This window comes from Atractosteus spatula, chromosome 20 (assembly GCF_055471065.1).
Source record: "Atractosteus spatula isolate fAtrSpa1 chromosome 20, fAtrSpa1.hap1, whole genome shotgun sequence".
In the NCBI taxonomy this organism is placed as follows: Eukaryota; Metazoa; Chordata; class Actinopteri; order Semionotiformes; family Lepisosteidae; genus Atractosteus; species Atractosteus spatula.
In genome coordinates this window covers 9387940-9405525 of record NC_142725.1, presented here as the reverse complement: position 1 = coordinate 9405525, position 17586 = coordinate 9387940, and the positions used below count along the sequence as shown (strand labels likewise).

Genomic DNA, 17586 nt, shown 5'->3' with positions numbered 1-17586 from the left:
TGGATTAAATGACTTTGACTACAGCCCTTTCCTTCTTATTTAAACCAACACATTCTGGACTTATAACCATGATTTTGTGATTTTATTCTTCATTACGGATGAACATTTTTGGTTGATGTGAAAGATTTGCTGCAGGGTTACATTGTTTCAGACAGACACACCTGAGAAGGTGAAGGAGAGGGCAGGAAGAGAGGCTAACAGACCTGCCCATGAAAGGACAAGACAGGTGCTCTGATCCACCACCAAACCAACAAGTACCAGCTGATCAGGCACAAAAGCTGCACTGGTGATCAGACAGAAAGACAGAAAGACAGTTGCTAGCCAGGTCCAAGCTGCTACCTTGTTGAGGGTGCGGTCACTGATACTCTTGGCCAGCTGCTGGATCTCGGTGATCTGGTCTGCCACGCGTTTCTGCTCGTTGAGCTTCTCCGCCAGCGTCTCCAGTTCAGTGAGGGCCAGCTGCAGATGTAAGCGGTCTGGGTGCCCCTTGGACGTGTTCTTCAGCATGTCCTTCAGAGACACAGAGCACATGGTGTCTGTGAGAAACTGCCCCTAACTAGCCGCCCTCCTGTATAACAAGCTGATAGGAGGAACTCCACCATTGATATCTGTGGTATTATTTGTATGATCAGCTGTTTTATGGCAGTTCGTCTTTTTTAATTTAATTAGGCTGTTAAAATCCAATTTGTATAAAGCATTGTTCATTTTTAAGACATTTTTGTTTTACAGCAACCTGTTGCTCTACATTATTCAGAGAGTCTTGGGCACAATTTAGGCACCCTTTACTTGAAATAATATTACTCATTATATTGTTTTGTTTAATGACTACTGCTTCTTAAAACGGCAATAATAATAATAATATCTTCACAAAATTATTGAACAATGACATGTTTGTTCATCTAAAACTGTGTGTTCAGTTCAGGTTCTTCTGAGATCCTTCAGTTAGGGAGACTCATTCGATCTTAATAAGTAAGTTTTATTTTTTTTAAGTTTTTAAGCATCACTCACCAGATTATGTATGAAAAGAAGCACTTTTAAGTCTAATTAATAGAAGAGTTGTGGCTTATTTGTAAATACCCTGTGGAATGACAACTAAACCTACAGAAAATGTGAAATAAAAGACCTTGTAATTTTATGTACCTTAATATTTGACTTAATAAAGTGTTTATGTATTAGAACAATCTGGCTCAGACATCTGAAATATTTGACTGGAGCCTGGTGATGCCCAGTCTGCTGGTGTGTGAGTAACTGATAGCTCCATGTCCTGCATATCTGTGCTGTAAATGTCTGTGCGCCGCTGGACGGACCTGCAGCAGAAGGATGAATTGAGGGAATCTTTGGATGGGCTTCACCATCAGGCCATACAGCGTGATCCGGTCAGCACTGGAGGCCTGCTTCTTCTGAGGGACAGGGCGAGAACAACAGCACACACAGCACAGCTCAGCAGAGCACAACTGCGCAAACAGGCAACTTCAGAAAAAAAAACTTCACATGTCCAACTAGAGAAAAATAAAAAGCTCTAGAAGGTTATGTATTTCTCAAAATCATTCAAAACACAAGGCTCTGAAATCATCTCTGCTGGGGAGCATACAAGACCAACACTCGTCATTGGCACTCACTTGTCTCCTGTCACCTTTATCATGTATTTCGGGATGAGAGAGGATGGACCGTCCACCAGCTGAGCTGCCTCACCTTAAGAAAATCCAGGAATGCAGGTTTGGAAATGCAAGCCTTTTTAATGAGAGCCATAGCGTTGGTGAAGTTATTGACATAATCGCTGTAGACGTCCAGCACCATTGACTTGGAAAACTGAAAAAAGCAACAGGAGAAAATCGTTTTATTTTTTGAAAAAGTGCCTACTGTATGCATGTACAGTTTTTATTAGTTGTGTTCCATGTAGATTTGCCTTTAACTTTGACTTCAATGGTCATCCCAGGTTCTGCTGTATTGATACTTTGAGGTACATTATAATACTTTCCGGGTCTGGGGATAGAGAGGTCCAAAGTACTGTATATGAATGCGTCTTCTACTCCATTCAAAGTGATCAGTTCTCCATGTTATGCAATTGGAAGCAGATAACCTCAAAAACACAAAGGAGTTCGCCAACGTGCGCATTCCAATATTAAGCAGAGAAAATACTCATTTAAGAATATCTATTTATTTCACTTGAATGAAACACAGCTTTCAGGATGATGCTGATCATGGCAATTTGGGTGCGAAGGCGGAAGTGAATCAGTAAATCACATTTCCAGACTTGAGAACTGGAAATGAGGAAGTTTCACTATTTCCCCATCTCCTAGCAAATGGCTAGAAGCCAAAATGCAGAGAAGTAGTATTCGATTATGAGCCAGTATGGCATTTAGGCTTTTGGTGATTAATACACCCGTTATAAAATCAATCGCGAGATGTTCTGCCTTTCCGATGGAGCTTTGTAACGGGTGCCGAGCATATCAGCCACAGCCGGTCGTATTAACACTCAGACATCTTCATATTGCCGGAGGGAATCAAAAGGAGATCAATGTAATTACACAATATATAAGGTCAAGCAGCGTATGATGCCCTTTTAAAGGCTAAACAATGCGTACACAGAATAACTGGGTTAAAACAGCAAATCAATTCATTAGTTCTGTAATTGACTGTGAGAACATAATTCATACAGATGCCTCATTAATGTGGCACTGAGGTAGGATTTATTATCCTCATAATTGAATGCACAATTGAAGTGTGCCGCTGTACTTGCGAGCACCGTACATAAATTACATGCAAGCATTCCTTTTCCAGAGTGCATGGGAGGTGACTGGAGTGGTGCCACTATCATTCCATAAACAAATTGAAATGATAGCGACTAAGGGTCATGGGTAACTAGGAATGTCTGCACTAGAAAAGTGTAACTTTCCTGGAGGACCAGGACGAGGACTTTCAGCCCGTCTTACTCATTTGGCTTCTTATTTTTTATTGGTCTCTCAACCAGCCATTTATTAAGATCACAGGAAATCATTGTCAACCTTACAACCACACCTGCCCCCCTACCTAAATAGCGGTTCTCAGTCTCAGTCTACACTCCCCACTGAGCACCAAGTGCTCTAAATTCATTTTTAAAACACTGGAAATGCTAGCCCTTCTGAACTACTAGTAGTGCTTTCAATGTATGCGCAGGACTTTGGGAACAGTTTCCTTCGACACAGCTCCTGTTACTCTGAAAGCATTGCCATACATACTGAATATACTAACCTGTTTATAGTTTGTTAGAATGGGGTGGATGGTTATACTGTAAATTAGTGTAAGCCAGAACATACCGTACAGTACATTAGATTCATTTTAGCAAACATCAAGGCAAAGGGGAATTTTCTTATGGAATCGGCATAAGGGTCTCTTTTTCCCCCTGTTTTCAACCCCGGCAGAAAGCGCTACCACAGTGTGTGAAGGAAGCAGCCTTCCAGAAAGGGCCCTGCGCCCGAGCTCACCGAAGCCACAAAGAGATCCCCGATCTTCTCCGAGGTGTCCCACTCGGCCACCCGCGAAGCCAGCGCGATCTGGAACATGGAGTGGCACTGCAGGATCTCCCGCAGGCGGTAGAAAATGAGGTGGATCTTCCTGGGGCTCAGAATGCGTGGCTCAGCCTCCAGCAAGGGTTTCTGGTACTCCTGAGTGGACGAGAGTTTGAAGAAACCGAAGGAATATTCCATGCTGTCTTCCAACAAGAGTGAGAGATTTTAGTTACGACTTTTGGCAAAGGAAGGGGAACAGCAATAAGGAAGTGATCAAGGTGGAATGGCATTTTCCAGCAAACAAGATGCTCTACATACTGTACAGTATCTACTGCAGGTTGCCGCACTGCCTTCAGAGAACAAGAGAACAAGCCCTGCAATCCCTCCTGTATCCTTCATGGCTTCCATGTGGGACAAATGCATCTATATGGACATTCTTACTTAGATGCTCCTTTTGATCACCTGATGTTTTACGCTAATGTGGACGATTTTTATTTTCACTTCTGATAACTGCTGTTATGTGAAACGGTGTCCTTTCTCTAAAAGCAATTTAATTTGCATGAAGAATTAGATTCACTTTTTCCCTCCCCTGCATCACTGCAGCCTTGATGTTTAAGATTTTAGCCTATAAAACACACTTCTCCCTATTTTTGTGTTTCTTAAACTCATTAGAATGTTTTACATTTACAATATAACCCCTGTGTCTCTATGCCAAAAGCTTCTGCAGCCAAATAAATTGAAAGCTACTGAAGAAGAGAAACATGCCTGAATATATTCCTACTCCATTTTAGTAACCTCTGTTATGGAATGCAAATGAAGCCCTGTCAACATCAAATCAGCTTATAACCCAAAAGAAAATGACCAATGGTATTGCACTTCAAAGACACTGGTATGCATGTGCAGCTACAGCTTGGTTTGTCTTGAGCCCATTAAGAATCTAAAGGCACTGGGGCTGAGTCCCTGCATTGCCTGACACAAATTAAGTACTGGTTGTTTCAAATCAATTTGAAATGCAAATGATGGTGAAATGGAGTTACTTGATTTTTATTTCACCAAGCTCTTAATGGATCTTCTTATTCCAACCCAATCTGGAACCGCAAAATTGTTCACATTTCGGCTCACAGCTGCAACTGATGTCCTGCACAGGGAGAAAAGGGACCACCTACCAGGCCACTTACAGGAGCATTTGACATGCTGCAGGCAGCCAGCAGGAGGGTCAGTGCCAACCGGAGGAGTGGCGAGTCCCTCACTGACATCACTGTAAGCCTGCAGGCAACTGTAGCTCCTGAGAAGTCAGAGAGCTCTCACCAGCCACCTGCCCTATACACTGAATTACCTAGAAAAATGTGCACCACCACTTTGGGAAGCACAGTCAAAGACAGTATCATAGAGCTCAGCCTGTGCTTGGTGCCAGACTTTTTTACTGCTTGAGCCACTCAGAAGCCCTAACACCTGGAGGTATAACTATTTTGAGAAGAAGAGTATAGCGGAAGAACACAACTATGTAAAATAAACATCAAAACCACTATCACAGTCACAGATCTCCACCATTGGGACTATTTCTTTTTTTTTGAATGTTTAAAACTAGATGTGTGAACAGTCAACAGAGGAAGTAAGTCTAGTGTGCCTTTCTTTACTGGAAGTATTCTTTGATTGGAAACCTCTGAAGGCTGCGTAGCTCTGGCTACATTAAGTTGGCTCACAAGGGGAATTCTGTGTATTTTTAAAGCCCAGACAGCAATGATTCATCAAAGCAAAAGGCAGAAATAAGAAGCAATAATCTTTGTACACACAGAATTAGTTGGATAGCAATAAGAGTACACCATCAGCAATGAATACTGACGGTGCGTGTTTTTAACAAAAAGGAAATGTTCTTAAATGAACTTTTGCTGCCGTTTAGTCGTAAGCTGTGCCAATTAAGAAGTGAAAGGATTGACGACAATCATCTATTATTATTCCTGATTTAGGGGCAGTTTCCATTTGCAGCTGGAGTGAAGACAGCCAGCAGAATTCCAGCAGGAGTAAGTTATAGAAAGGAATTTAATCTACATCTGACAAGAGCGCATATTCTAAAAATAAACTGCTTTAGCAGCCCTGGTTGTCACACCATCAACCTTCACTGTGTACTGTGTTCAAGAAGCAGAACTGGGAAATGAATATTTCACAGCACATTACATGCTCCTATAATATCTTCTGCAGCCATTAACACGGAAACAATTTCTCCCCCTTCAGTAAAACAACTGAACTCCTTTCATTCTGAACGAAACACTACACCTAGCAGAAGATCAAAAGCCACCTAAGGATCACTTTCCATAAAACAAAAAGGGGTTGGTTTTCTCCAGATTCTCCAATTTGCAATGACACACTGCCCTCACAATGCTCAAAGGCTTGTTGGTGCACTTTATGCCTTCAATGTTTATCAGATTTTGCGGTTGCCCAGCAATTTCATGCCTGTTTTGGCTAGGACAAAGCATCGGCTGTTAAAATTAGCACATTAAAGGCCCTTAGATTAACCCTAGCAGAAGATACCAATATAACAGACGTCCTATACATTTCAGTTGCTACTATTTTTATGTTGCTAAAGTCATTTTTCACCATAATGACATCCTGCAGAAAGATTGTGCATCTGCCCACTTTATAAAGCAAAGCAAATATAACTAAGAAGATCAAAATAAGTCAACAGGTAAGGTACGGTACTACATACATCATCTTGCAGTTTGGTTACAAAACAATGCACTAATTGGTCTGTTTAGCCTTGTGGTCCTTTAGTCATATTTTACATCAGATGCCTGAATATATGATCATTCCACAGTGCAATTGATTCCTTGCGCTTGCTTATGAGGCCAGCTGTGAATGGGTGGGATCCAGATTGACCACAGACCCACAGACTGACATTCACTTTCTAAAGTGGGACAAGGCAATATACGGCCATAGTCACGCAAAAGCAAACGATGACAGCAGGGAAACACACCGGAGAACACAGGGGACAGCTGGGCTTCACTCGGTGATTTGACAAATGCAATTACTACTCTCAGCATTGATTAGGTGCTTTTCTACATTGACCACATCACTCAGAACAGCACATGTACTGTATTGTGATATGTGCACTCTCTGGAGAAAAACAAATGAGGTGCAAATACATACATGGGAGCGTATACAGCGTTCAGAACTGAGTGAGCAGACTCCATTAAGATTACCAGTGCCGACTAGATTTCATCAACTAGAAATGATGCATTCTGGCATGTACTCTATTCCATGGAAATGAGGTAGTCTTGATCCCATTCAGATGAGCACCAACGTTCACTGTTGCAAACATCCACAGTTTTCAAAATACACCTCATGAAATAGGCCAACAAATGGTATAAGCCCCCTTTATAAGCACCCAATTTTATACAAACCCAAGATTAGGGAATCTGAATATTTTCATGCATGCTGATCGAAAGATAATTTAAGACAGAAGTTTTAGGTTTTGTCAGCAAAGGCTGTGACCAGTGGTCTCTTTTTAGCGTCTAACCTGGAGGATTCTCTTCAGGGACTCGAGGTAGCTACATTCGCTCTGGACAATGGATCCCAGGATGTGACGTCGAACAATCTGTGGAAGAACAAGAAAATGGGCTGATAGATTCTCTCAAGCACAGGTAAGATCTGTTTTATTCTGTATTTGCTACTGGTAAATTATAAGATTTGTTTTCCTAAATATACAGAGAGTTTTCTTTTCCTAATATTTTGTTCAGACAATTTTTCCTTCTGCTGTGTTTTTCTTCAAATATTGCACCATATATATATATAGAACTCAAAAAATGTATTTTTTTTTACATTAAACACCCAAAACCAGATATAGTGTTATGGTCAATGCTAATGGTTTCCAGTCTTAGTCCTGGGTAAGCTGGACTTCTGGTTTTTGTTGGTTTCTGCTCCACAAGAGTTCTAAATAGAATATTTGAGGCCTTTTTAGGATTGACTTTCAGCTCCTGAAAAGCTGAGTGACATCAGTAATTGGTATGAACCTTGTGCTGCTTAGTGTACTATCCTATTCCAATGTGCTGGCTAAAATATAACCAACAGTAAAAACACTGACTCGCTTTGGAAGTTATGTTGTACAATGTCACTCCCACCCATGTTGCCCAGGCATTCAACCGTTCACTAGATAGAAGCTGTTTAGTCAGAACTAAGGGAGTAAACTCTTAATGACCAAACTGAGCATGACATTCTGCGCACGAAGGTGGAAATAATGTACTTTAAGTAGGATATTTTTGAAACCGAGGAGTGAGGGCTGAAATAAGTCAAAACCAGCAAGCAGATCAATTACAGGGACCAATTAGCACTGGCAATTAAGGGACCAGCTGGAAAAAAAACAGCAGACACACAGCAATTAGAAGACTAATATACTATAGGCAATATGTACAGTGTGCTACTCAATAAGTGTGGGTACATTAGAATGACACTCATTACGCCAGGGGAGCAGGGAGAGCAGTTGAGAAGCAGACCTGCTGGCTACTCAGACCCTCTGGCATGGGGGCTAGTTCGGGGGGAGGGTGTTTGCTCTCTGAGAATATGACATCAAGGTATCCCACTTCATCTTCCAAGTCATCTAAAGGAAAAGCAGAGGCACAAAGTGGTAGCCAATAACAACAGCTGCAGTACGGCTTGCTCATTAAAACAGTAGAGTACATAATTCACAACAATACTACAGTTATGTTATAAGCACACCAGGTGATGATGCATACACTGGAAAGGAGTGGGTTGGACTACTGAGTAATTAAGTAATTATACTCAGTATTTGGAGCTTTTATGTTAAAATATGAAAATATAACATTCTGTCTTTGATATTAACCATTCATATAAATGGAAATGTATTCAGAACTGATTAATGGTCACCCGTATTTGAAAGACTTTCCACGTGCATGTTAAACACTTATCTGATGGCAAGGAATTCCCATCAAAATGTTCTAATCAGACACCCATCTATCCCCAGACAAATTAGAATGGCTTCCTCTACTGTAATTAGTTTGTGTATTTTGTGTACGTGATGGTTATAGTTTCAGGGAAATAAGCATGAAACATGGAGGTTTTATGGCATCCAAACTACAGTACCTTGTTCAGGTTTTTCCCTATGTCTAACCTCACAGATCCATCACATATAGTTCTATATTAGAACTCCAACTAATATCAAATACCATCCACGCAGATGACCACAGAATGGCAAAAAAGTACATTCGGTGTAATAAATAAATGTGAACAGCAACATCACACATTCTGAAATTCCCCTAACACAAAACACACGTTGAGCAAAAGAAATGCCCCAAGACTCCTACAGTCCGAATTTGCTTCCATACCTGGACAATCCTTCCTGTGAAGAAAGGACACCTTGCGCATGACAGCTATTTTGGTCTTTTCCAGTCCATCTTTTGTCCCATTTTTGGCCGCTTTCATGAACTGCTGCACCTGTTTCGGACAGGAGAGGAGGGAGAGAAGGAAGGGAGAGCATATGTTTCTCCTCCATTATCAGTAACAGAAATCAGCTGTGGTCTTCAACTGTGTTCTCATCACAGCCAGGAATCCAACAGAAAAAAAAAAAGGCACAACAGCCTTTCCGGAAGAGTTTTTTTTGGCAAAAAGCAATGTGTTAAGATTAGAAAATAATCACGTTTTGAGCAAAGCAGAGTCTGCTTGGTGTTCCAACAGCCCTATATGGAGCACCTTCTTCAGCCAGCAGTAAAAAAAAAGAAAAATAAATTAACTTTAAAATCTGCCTCTTCAAGAATACAGCACTTTAATCCGAGCCCTTTCGGCCATCTTGTGTATTTCTTTCCGTGTTGCTGTTTTTTTTCCCTGATAAACAGCAAGCGACACCCTTAAAGGAGTCACCTTTCACACACAGTACCACAGTATGCCCATCTCACATATTGAGGGTGAAGGTTTTGGAACCAGCAACAGTGGCTTTTTAAGTGACTGACAGAAGAGAAACGCGTGTACAAGAACCCAAAGGGCATTTTACATCCCACTGTTTTAAACATTCCCCTATGTGTGCTGCTCACACTCACTCACACAGCCTTCTTTAGCAGCTTTGACTGCAAGTTTGTAATCTTGTTTCTCTGAAAAGACCAGAGTATCGGAACTAAAAGTCACAGAGCATCCACATTTCCATGCATTATTTAGGGCATTTCGACTGCATGGTAACCTGCTTGTTCATGAGCTGAGTCAGTTCCACAGTGCTGTGTTACACTGCTACTCTCAAATTGCCCCCTTGGGGATAAATGAAGTATTTTGAGTTAAGTTAAATTTTGCCCTCACTGTCCCGACATTTTACACAGTACAAGATTAAGCTAGACCAGTGGCTTCCAGTCCTGGTCTTGGTAACCCACACACATGATGGGCTTCATTCCACCCCAATTTCATCAGATAACTGAAGCCTTACTTCGTCTACGAACTTGCGTCACTGGAATATTTATTTTTGTTTTCTAGGCACATGTTCGGGATTTTATTTTACGCACAAAATAAAACGGTTAAAGCGCCAACATGTTTAAGAGCTGAGAACAAACAGTTCAAAGTAATCTTGTGGTTATTACGTCAATGAAGGGTTTTACTGTGTCACTGAGGGTTCAGCTGGAACAAACACCAAGAGGTCAGTGGGTCACCAGGGCCAGGATTGGGAACCACTAAACTGTAGACTCGTACCATGGTCCTGGAGAGCTACTGTACCTTCTGGTTTCTATCTCTATATTGAAACAATTATTCATATAATGTCATCCAGCCAACCTGATCTATAACCAAAGGTTGAGATCAAGAATTAACAGACACTAAGGAAATACTGAGGAAGAAGTAAGCAAAAAAGTCTATTAATTATGACCTAAGAACCAATTAAGACCTATTAAAGCAAGTAATTTGACTTCTTCTTCAAATAACTCGTTCACTGAAGTAATAAGAGTCATAGTTTGAAATTTAATCCGGACTTATCTTTGCTGGAGATTATTAAACCAAAAAATAAATTCTCAGGATTAGTTTTCAGAAAAAAATGCCATATTTCTCCTTTAAGTCTGATGTCTGCATTAGAAGATAAAATAAATTTGAACACAAGGAGAAGAGGATTTTCCTGATCATCCCCATGCTGGTTGATATTATCTCCTTCATTCAGAAAAATCAGAGCCTGTCTTTAGAAACTTCCATGTGACTCAGTACACATCACCTAACGTGACTATTTGCTGCAATGTCCTCAAAGAGAGTATTCACGTGCTGCCAAAAATCTCTTTGTGTGGGTCTATCTGTGTATCTTTCTCCCAGCTCCATACCCTCAGGAGCATAAACTCCTGGATTTCGAGTCAGCCAGCCTCTAATCGTTAATTTAAAATCCACAAGGCTTTGAATTTCATCTAAAAGAAGCACAAGCTTGAGATTTCACAGTAAGAGTCTGATAACGCGGTTGACAGAATTGATTAGATCCACTGGGTGTGGAGATGGGAGAGACTGGTCTAGACTCCCAGCCCCCGTGAGGTACCTTCGTGTCATAGCTCTGTTTGATCTGGGTGACATCGCGGCCCCCCAGCCTCACGGCCAGCAGCTCCCGCTTGGTCCGAGCGCAACGCTCCTTCAGCCGACGCACATCCGGGGAGAGCTATGGGCATCGCCACAGCACCCCACAGCCGGGTGAGGGGGGGGATGGGGGGGCAGGGAGGTGGAAGAGAGGGAGATCAAAGAGAGAGGGAGGGAGATGGAGAGAAAGAGGAAAGAATCAAGGCGGGGCAGCAAAGCCGCAGGATTCACGGGCGACCCAAAGAGAGAGAGAGAGAGAGAGAGCTCAGGCGGTGCATGCAGGGAAAATGAAACTGAGGAGAGCGCCTGAATTTGAGTTTCTTTGAAGCAGCTTGATTGGACTGATGTACTCGTAAGGAGGCTGTCTGTATGCTGGGAAAACATTCTCTTATTTAAAGACCAGTTTAATTCAAGTTATGCCTGTGCTGCTAGGAATACACAATGTGTTTTCACACATCCTACAAACTGATTTCAAAAACCCGTTTTACAGGATGCCTTTAAACCTGTTTTAAGGGAACACCGTGTTCTGCACGGTACCAACCTGTACCCACCTTAAAACTGGAGTTGCACCCTGCCTCTTACACTGTCCTTGTTATAGCACTTTGTGAACATGGAAAAGGACACAGCTTTAACCCAATATTTCAAAATTCTTATTTCAAAATATATGCTCCTGCCTTTACACTGTTCTAACTAAGAACTTTTGGTTGTACTGGTGAAGCTGCAAAGGAACAAGCAGAGGTACATTCTGCACTGAAAAGCAACGTTTCAGCTTTGGAATTTCTTTAGGAGTGTATGTGTCTTCAGGTATGTTTGACAAACCTGAAAATGGCTTCACCTTTAAACCATTGTGTTTTTCCTTCTTTTCCTCTTATTTTTAATAAAGAATTGACCTGATCATTTTTTTTACATCAGTACCAAAAACTTTGGTTTCCTTTTTTTAACAACCAACACAAGCTTCAAAGAATTGATGGAAGCGAGGCAGCAGTAAAACACTTCTTCTGAACAACCAAAAGCAAAAGCAAAATCCCAGAAGTAGAAGAAAAAAAAGAGAAGTTCTAATATGCAGTCAAGGAAAACAATTCTCACTAAATAGAATACTAAAAACTATCCCGGCACCCAAACAAGAACCCCCAACGTTACCTTTAAATTCCTACAGAATTTGACTTCAGAGAATAAAAACTCAAGCAGTCTGATCAGCATCACTAACAGTGCTCCTCGTATCTGTCTGCTTGGGTACTACAACCCCAGCTGCCTCACTCACAGAATGGAAGAAAGTGACACCACTGTTTTTCAGAAAGAAATCTCTGTCGCGTTTTTGAAATCCCACTGCAGTTCAAAGCCAACAGATAGCCCTGTACCTGGCTCAGACTGAGTGCAGGTGCTGTTGAGTAAGAGGAATACCTTGGCGGACTGAGTGCCGGCTCACAGGAAGTTCAGGTTTCCAGGAGGAAAGGTCACAGACGCACAGACAAGCCCACACTTGGACAACAGCATGAAGAAGGGAAACTCCTTGAAGCAAGAGGAACTGAGAGGAGCTACACTAGCTCCAAGACACCCTTTCCCTGCCTGACTGCACCTCAGCCCCAAGCGCCACAATCCTGTTGCCACCCCCTGTCCTGTACTTACCCACACCTGTAAGGAAAGAAAACCTCCAGAAAGTCACATTGCTAAAAAATCGTCACCAGTAAAGAACAAACTTGCCTGAGCCAAAGGTTTGTAGTAGCCTGTGTCAGCTGTCACGCTGAAGATAAATATCTGTTTCGGGGCATATTTTTAAAACTAAAAAAGGAAGAATTACGACACTGCAACTGAGACATCATTATTAAATCTCAAGTTATGAGCCACAAAAACAATAACAGTCTTGGTTTTGTCACACTTAATCTTGCTGAGCTGCTGACTCATCTCTTGCTGTTTGGGTTCAACTGAAAGCGTTTTAAATATTATCACATTCTCGAGAGAAAAAAAGAAAATCTCTATATTAGGCTTGAGAATATCTTTGAGTGCTATGACATTTTTGTTTTAAAAGCATTTGCTGATCTTTGAAGAGCTGAGTCACACAACTCAACTTTAAAAAGGCTAACTGAGAGAAAGCCTTCTCTGCAATTTCCTGCTGTTCACTTTCTTCACCCAAAATGAAGTAGCATGTATGTAAACTATGAAACCACAAATTACGCGAATTAGTGCAAAGCAACACAAAAATCTTCCTTTTAAAAGCAGTTCTACAGCTTTTAGGGAGTAGCTGTTAAAAATGCATGCTGATATGAGGTACGGTGTGTTGATGATCATTCTATTATCAAGCGACCCAAGTCACAGCCCTGGAATATGAGGAGACATCGCCACCTTGTGGAATATATGCAAACAACTCTGATGTTCGGTTCAAAAAGACGAGTTACACTTCAATGTTTTTCAAATAGTCAAAGTAACTTATTTTAGGCATTTTAGTTTTGGTTAACCAACCATTAAATTTTACACAGCAAATGTCTGGATTTATAACATATACTATACCAGAAACCACAAGTGCAATGTCTCTCCACAGTCCACACCATCTCTGCTGAAGGAGAAATGAAGGAATGAAGGAGGTCATTTCCATTCAGTCATGGGAAAAACCTTCAAAAGAATGAAGGAGGTCCAATGGAGCAGAGGTAGATCTCCATCATTCTTTTGACTGTTTTCTATTCAGTCATGCTATATCCCAGCATTCCCAGCATCGGGGGAATTCGTTCTGGGAACTTGCGCCCTCGAGCCTCAACACAGTTCAAGCTGGCTCTCGGCTACTTTCGAGGTTGAGCGTTTGTTCTTTTATACAGGACAGTGAGAGAGAAATGAACAAGCCAAGCGCTCCAGTTCAGTGCTACAAACCGACACAGCCCACACTATTAACACACCTCTTGTGCCAACACCCAGACCCCTGCAGTTCCAGCTCCACACCCTAAGAGACTCGCCCACCTCAGCACATCCAGCTGCTTCTGTGCCTGTCTCATGGTGTAGATTCCAAAGCACAATCCAGCCGCTTTTACAGACCCTGACTATTACTAATGGAGGTACATCTAGGTAACTATAGGTACATTTTGGTTAATTTGGGACAACCACTTTGGGACTATTCCTAATCAGAGCCCATGAAACCGCCTCTTAATGTTGCAGTACTGCTCACAACTTGTGTGTACCATCTATTTTAATATCACAGATTACATGCATGCACGCACACTACTGCATTTCTATTTTTCTGTGACCACTTTTATATCCATGACCAATTAGTAGGTATTGTTCTCCACACAAAAGCCCTGATGTACATCATGTTGGGCATTTTAGCTCCTTCTTCACACTCAGGCATCCTCATGACCGAACCATGCGGTAAGCCCACTCCCCCTTCCTCTTCCTCTCTCCCACCCATGTTGCAGCTTCATCTTGGCACAGCACAGCTCACAGCAAGCCCCTCGCCCCAGACAAGCATTTTAGTCAAGCCCCACGCTCAGCCCCCTCTTCTTTTAGTCAGCCACTGTATGATTACTGACTCAATCGCCTAGGTTAAAAATGGATTTGCCACCAATATGGTCAGAAAAGTGGTACAGTAAGTGAGACTTTGAGGAGTTGTAGTCCACTCATTTAAGGATGTCTGGTTAAAAATGTAGACCAAAGTAATACTCGGTTGAGTCCCGGCTTGGCACCCCTGCAGCCTGATTACCTTGCTGCGGGCGGGCAGTTTGCTCTCGCTGTCGGACTGCTCGTCGTAACTCTCGAACTCACTGGAGCTCCACCCTTCGTGATCCGCCAGGTCTTCCTCCCTGTTCACGTCCTCGTAAATCAGGTCATCTGCCGGACATAACCCAGAAAAAAAAAACAAGTCAGCACCAGGAGGCAGCCCGGGGCCACAACCTGACCATCCCGAGACTACAGCACCTTCCTGCAACAGAAAACCTCCATAAAAAAGATGGTGTTGAGGCAGCTGTTGGGCTAAATGGTACTTAAACCTACAGTAGTCTGCAGGCTGTGCTCAATTGTCTTTGGAAGAACTAAAATCTATCAGGGGACACGGTGACACAGTGGTTAGAATTGCTGCTTCGCAGTGCAGGTGCCCTGGGTTCAATTCATGGGGTGGGTGGGGTTGCGTGGAGTTTGCATGTCTGTGTTTGTTTCCTCCAGTTACTCTGGTTCCCTCCCACAGTCCAAAGACATGCTGGCCAGTTAATTGGCTTCTGGGCAAATTGGCCCTGGTGTGAGTGTGTGCATGTTTGTGTCTGGTTGTATTCCCTGCTGTGGACTGGTGTCCCATCCAGGGTGTACCCTGCCTTGTGCCCTTGGCTTGCCGGGACAGGCTCCAGCTCTCCTGCAACCCTATATTGGATAAAGCGGTTCGAAGATGGATAGATAGTAGGCTATCTACAGTAGCTCATCATGTGCTTCACACCTCATGTCACATGGCACCATACAACAACAAACATTTCTCTGCAGTAACAATCCTCGATTTTTCCAGTGAAATTACTTTGCCCTTTTTACCGCATTATCACAATTAACAAAGAAGTGCATTAACACAGCTATTGGTTTAAAATTGTTCTGTATCAAACTAAATATCAATCATGAAAATAACAACTGCAACTGTTAACAATTCAACGTGTAATTCACTCTGAGGATGTAAACACATACAAGAAACCCTTAATACTCTGTACATTCTGATGTCACCTTTTAATGCCAGTTTGATTAGGAGAGGTGTAGACACCGAAGATACTGTATATAATTTATATTTATGTCTTGGGGGGCAGTACAGACAAATATTAATCTATGAAAAAGAGCCCAGTTACTGATACTGCTTTAAATAAAAAACAAAATAAAAAGCAAATGAAACATTCTCACATTTCGTTTAATGTTCTGCAACATTAAAAACTATTTGCGATTTGCGTACCAGTAGCATAACGGTAAAGACTTACTGATTTGTTAAGTTGAAAATTCTGTTATGTCCGTTACAAAACTTATACAGGTCATGATGGGCATTGCCACATAACCTTTCTAACAGGCATGTCAGGCAGGTTGGTTTAGAGTCAGAACATCAGCAGAGACGTACATCTGATAGGAGATAACCTAAGGCAGACTATGTCTCTAATGAAATTGTAGTGAACTTCAGGAGGAGGAAATTCTAAAGGGAGTAATTTAACTTGACTCCAGCTGTTAATTCAAAGGACACTTTCCTAAAGAGCAACTGTAGTATTGGAAATGACTGTTTTACACATAGAATCATTACTGGATGGAATCAACTGTCAAACCACATACTTCAGTTCTGATTTGTGATCGGCTAGGAAAACAGCAAATCCTGATGCACAGAGTAGCCTGTTGTCGAGATCCTAGGTAAAGCCAGAGTTTCGCCAGTCGCTCTGCAGTCTTTCTACAGCTCACCTTGTGTCGGAGCTGGAAGATTTTCACAGGGGACGTCATCGTAAATCACCTCGGGGCTCTCGCGCTCCGGTTCTGCAGCTGGCTGGGCTGAAATGAGATTCAACAACTAGCTGTTAGCCCTTCAGACAGTGGCTCTGCTGCACGGGAGCAGGCAGGTGAGATCGCTGCGCCACTCGTTTGCTGGGCAGCTCAAAGCACATTGGGGCACCAGTGCCCATGTCCCCTGTTCAGCTGTGAGCCTCCTGGCTATGGCAATTTGTCTTGTCATTCCTGCACAAGCTGGACATGTAGAAAGAAAGACAGCAAACTATTTTAGAAATTGCATCAGCACACAGGAGTTGTTTAGCAGTGTCTCTGCCTTTCTGAGCCCTCTATGACAAACTGAAGCATGCATTTCTTTTGCACAATATCAGTGATAAGCTGGTTACAGGCACTTAGACTTTCACCATTATATTCAAGGGTTAATTGGTCATGACTGTCTTCATTTCACCTGCGTGCAATATCATCCACAGCTATTTCATATCATATAAAATACTCATGCTGAGTATCATAATGTGCTCTGAAGAAAAGAGGAATTGAAGTCTTGTTTCATTTCAGTTAAGACCTACTCTAAAAGCAGTAAAAGTACTTTTACAGCATTTTAGGTGGATTTACCTTGGTATGACCCTGAATAATGATTGGATAGCAAAGTAAAAACATTAATTTAAAGGGTATCATAGAACTTTTTGATTTGATATTCAACCAGTGTTCCACTATTACAACTCTTTCACACAAGTACTATGAACTGGTTAAATTTAGCCACAGAGTTGCCTCTTACTGTATACCCATAAATACAAGAACATCTGTCAACATTGTAAAAAGGCTTCTACTTACCTCCCACAACTCTCTCTGTGGTTGTTATATAATCACGAACACAGTTAGTTTTATTGAAGCTTGGAAAAACTGTACAGCAGAAAGTTACCAAATTAAGTAATACAACATATTGTAGGCACACCACACAAGATATTAATTTTGGAACAGCTTTGTCTTGTTTTTAGGAGGCATTCACATGCAGTATTTTTTTATACTTCATTAAGAAACAAAGCAAGCTTTTGATAACAGCTCAGGCTCTGCAGACTTTTTTATGCCTTTTTAAACCCGAGATAAAATGAAGGAATGGGCTTTGATTGGTGTGCAATTTGTG

The 17586-nt window shown here is 41.8% G+C and overlaps 1 protein-coding gene across 6 annotated transcripts in view; it reads right to left on the bottom strand.

Annotated features, from left to right (window-relative positions):
* Nucleotides 1–17586, bottom strand: part of LOC148817499 (rho guanine nucleotide exchange factor 10-like protein) — a 136793-nt gene that overhangs the window by 77939 nt on the left and 41268 nt on the right. For 2 of the 6 annotated variants that reach the window (XM_088937853.1, XM_088937852.1), the window contains 10 exons: nt 16404–16490; nt 14701–14828; nt 10984–11100; nt 8825–8933; nt 7976–8079; nt 7003–7080; nt 3465–3644; nt 1693–1809; nt 1308–1400; nt 340–510 (listed from right to left, as the gene is read on the bottom strand). In XM_088937853.1, coding sequence (XP_088793979.1) covers nt 340–510; nt 1308–1400; nt 1693–1809; nt 3465–3644; nt 7003–7080; nt 7976–8079; nt 8825–8933; nt 10984–11100; nt 14701–14828; nt 16404–16490 — 1184 coding nt within the window. The other 4 variants (XM_088937854.1, XM_088937856.1, XM_088937855.1 and 1 more) reach the window with 4 other exon arrangements.